This window comes from Protopterus annectens, chromosome 6.part0 (assembly GCF_019279795.1).
Source record: "Protopterus annectens isolate FY-2018-M chromosome 6.part0, PAN1.0, whole genome shotgun sequence".
Classification (NCBI taxonomy): domain Eukaryota; kingdom Metazoa; phylum Chordata; order Ceratodontiformes; family Protopteridae; genus Protopterus; species Protopterus annectens.
The window spans coordinates 788,810,315-788,814,338 of record NC_056737.1 but is presented as its reverse complement, the minus strand read 5'-3'; the positions used below and the strand labels follow the sequence as shown (position 1 = coordinate 788,814,338).

The following is a 4,024-nucleotide window of genomic DNA, read 5'->3' as shown; positions in this document are numbered from 1 at the left end:
AGCTTCTTTCCCAGGGAAGAGACTATCCATCAAACTACTCTTTTTCTGGAGATTCTCTCAGCAAAATGAAACGTAAAACTAGATATTTATGTTCCAAAGCAGATAAGGATTGTCTGGGATTTGTTAAGGGTTTATTTACTGCCTTTCAGTCTTTAACTGCTGAGTTTTCCCCTCATTTAAAAAGAGAAATATTTTCCTCTGTCTGAAATACTGATCCCCAGTATAGCAATGTCTTTTGGCTTTTCCTGGTTAGGGGTCGCCACAGTGGATCACAGGTCCGTAGATTGATTGGCAGTGGAGTTCTTACAGTGCCGAGTTGGTAGCCCGGCACCCAACTTTGACAGAAGGCCCACACAATCACACACACCTACCTGCATGTCTTTAAAACTCACTCGACCACAGGAAGGACATGCAGACTCCCCCCAGAAGGCGCTCCAGCTGAGAATCGAACCAATTGCTGTGAGGTGACAATGCTAACCATTGCACCACTGGGGCCCATATTGATCCCCAGTATGAAAGATAGTAATTAGACTTGAATTGTACTTCTCAAGATGCTCATCATTCGATTGCTGCTGTAGTAGTCAAGTTAAAAGAGATGTCTGGTCAAGGATCAGACTAGCCTCCAAATTTCCAAAGCTTTTGGGATCTTTCCATACACCCCATCCACTAGTAAGCACAAGGAATGTAGAAAAAAAATACTGATTAGGGTACCAAATTCTTCAAAGTTTTTTGCTGCCAAAGAGTGTCCTCCTCTGTGGGTTTCAGGACATTAGCTGTCGTCTAGTAATTCCTCGAAGTTGGGCACATAGCTTCATTAGTGGGATTACCTTCCACACATTTATTTATATATGTAAAACAGTGTTTCTATTTATTTTATTTTATTTTTTTTTTTGGTTGGTTGTTTGCTATAGGGCATTTCTGCCTATTTAACTACTTGTTCTCAAATAAATTTTACCTCAGAGCTTAAGTGTTTTCCTTGGACTGTTCTGAGGGAATTCCTGTGTATAAATTGCATTTACTTCTTAAACTAACAATAGCCTACATCAGAACTTTTGTGTGGGTCTAATACATTAGTGGGAAGAGTGATCTTTGCTAATTATATTCACAAAAAGTTTACTTTTTTGTCTAAAATTGTGACCAACCATTGTGAGCTCCACTGATCTCTTATCAGACATTATTTTCAGCTGTAAGCCAGTCCTGAGTCCCTGGGGGAATACCTTAACTTTTGGGGAATTGGAGTGAATTTTGTTAGGAAAAATATACTCCTTATGAAACAGTCACTGTCCCCTTCAAGAGTGAAACTATCTTTGCAGGGCAACAGACAAAGCACTGTTAGAGGCGCTGAAGAAACCCACAAATATCCGAACTTCACAGCAATCCAACAATTTAGTTTTTAAAACAATGAATACACAAGAACACACTTTAAACGCTTAATATAAATCACTGCGTTTTACATCTCACTGCCACTGAGACTTCCTCAGAAAGAATATACAACATCATCCTCACACTCCTTTTATACTAATAAAACCAATTATCTTATTAATAACATATCATTACCTAATTAAGTTTAATACTAACAGTATATATTTAAAATGTCTTCTAAGCCAAAAATATTATAACTATAAAAAATATAACCATAAAAACGGGTGTATATTACGTTATTGAACTATTAAACGTTCAAACGTCATATGGTCAATACCATATGATCGAACTTTTAAAAGTTCAAACGTTTCAAGGAGATCTCCATACAGTGCGGAATGGGAAGATTTCCCTTTCCTGCACTGTAGTGTGATCTTGGAGTTGGTATATTTAAAGAGCGGGGGTGTGGGGGCGCAGCCTGCCCACAAGGAGGGGGGTGCAGGGGTGCTTGGCCCCATGCTTAAAATGGTCAGGTAGGTTTTTTCTGTTGTTAATTTTTTTTTTAGCTTTTCGAACTTTTAAATGTTCGATCATATGGCTTTGACCATATGACGTTCTAACTTTTAAAAATTCAATAACGTAATATATACCCCCAAGCTTGTCAATGGAGGCTTTACAATTTTTATAAACTTTAAAAGCTTATGAATGTTAGGCCCTCAACACTGATTTCCCTTTAAAGTTTATCTTTACAGGGCAACCTTTGTGTGCTTAGAAGTTCACAGGACAACAGTATCACTGTAGTACACCCTCTGTTTAAAACTGCTGTTGGTGAGAGAGCCTTCTCTAAACTGGGATCTGCTACCTGGAACCACCTGCCTACAGAAATAAAAAAATTAGAAACAATTAAAAGCTTCAAAGATGCACAAACATCTTTTTACTGAATCTACCTGTAACTGCTGCCATGACGATGGTTGGGCAACTTATCATCCCATCTGAATACTAGAATACATTTAATAAACTTTTCTCAGTCTCTTAATGAGATATCTTATACACATATATTTTACATGTATATAGGAGTTTATATGTTATATGTATGATTGCACTGTATTTTGTGCACATCTCAGCTTGCATTTTGTATAGATATATATAGTGCACTCTGAGAAGATCTTTTAATGTTACTGTATCTGCATTCAGTTTTGCTATGTTCTGAATTTTAGTTTGTACTCATTTTGTGTATAATATTGTGGAGCGAAAGACCCTGATGTATTTTATGCTTTCTGAGCATAGGTCATGGCTGAAAAGGGGCAAGTGACCAGTCCACTTATCCAGTAAAAAAAATAAATGTATTACTTAATTGTGAGGTGCAACACAAATATGGTTTGTTGCTTTTGACAGAAAATATTTACCTCATAATTTTTTTTTAGTAAGGAGGTTTTACTGACACTTCTTGGCTTCTCTGTCTGCTTAAGAGACAGTGTGCATTGCTAGGACATGGAGCAGGGTTCTGTTAATTCTATTTCTCCTCCCCCAAGCTACAAGAAGAAAAAAAGTTTGTCCGGGAGACTTCTGTTTTCAAGCCAGCTTCCTTCTTGCCACAGCTTCTGATAAGTGACTGTGCTGTGGCCATCAGCCATTCCTCAGACCACTCATATTTTGCACCTTTTCCCTCCAGTGTTGCTCCTCAGGATGCTACTATAGACTAAAAAACAGGTAAGTCCTCTAGCTGTATAGTTGCCTTCACCAGGAATAGGAGGATCATCTTTGCAAGCTTTAGGGAAGGTACCAGTTAATGCTTCCCACACTGAGGATCCTCATTCTTGGGGAAGGGACTCTCCATCCAGATGCTCTTTTCCTTGGGGGTGGGGCTTATAGAAAAAGAAAGATAAGTCCGGACATTTTTTTTTTTTATCTTAACTGGCTGGGTTTAGAAAGGATTGTTGAGAGCATTTCCATCCCTGAGCGGTGATTATCTTCTTGAAAAGAGGAAGAAATCAGATTCTGATTCCCAGTTTGAGGGACATGAATTGGACTGTGATTGTGTTTCTCATACTCCTTCATTACAGAATAGAGATTCTAATCCTGTAAAGTGTTTTTCTTCAGGTTCTCCTCCTGAAGAATGTTCTTTGTCAAGTACTGTTGCCAATATGAGGGATTTTCAGTGGGAACAAAAAGACATGTCTGAATCTTAGCATAGATATTATGGTTTATTACAGGAGTATTTTCCTCAACATGCACCTGTCCAGAAACAAGGACAACTGACAAACTCAGGCAACTCGGATACTGCATTAAGAGAACAAAAAACTTCAGGACATCTGAGCAGTTGTATCCTATTTATTCAGGTCCAAGAAAGAGAATGTGTAAATGAAGACACATAAACTTCCCTTTGGATTCTTATCACATCAGACATCAACTCACATGACAGAGAGGGCTCTTCTCAGTCTCCTCCTGAAGATACCACCTTTGGTGAGATCTTAGAACTCATTCATAAGAGGGGATCTTGGGTCACAGACACCACCCCCAGGATGAGGTTATCTTTTGAGGCCTATGGCTTGACACCATGTAGTTGACTGTTCAAGCCATTAGGAAGTCATAGCAGGAATCCAATACATGTTAATCAGTGCCTTGGAAGTCCAGCAAAATTCTCAGGCCTTCCAAGGACAAACAT

The 4,024-nt window shown here is 38.6% G+C and overlaps 1 protein-coding gene across 1 annotated transcript in view; it reads left to right on the top strand.

Moving 5' to 3' along the window:
- The window catches only part of LOC122803896 (coiled-coil domain-containing protein 175-like), a 306,823-nt gene extending 303,275 nt beyond the window's left edge, over positions 1 to 3,548 (top strand). Inside the window, exon 5 of the mRNA XM_044073580.1 lies at positions 3,423 to 3,548. Within this exon, the coding sequence (XP_043929515.1) occupies positions 3,423 to 3,548 (126 nt within the window). The remainder of the gene's footprint in view (positions 1 to 3,422) is intronic.
- Positions 3,549 to 4,024: the final 476 nt, after the last annotated feature.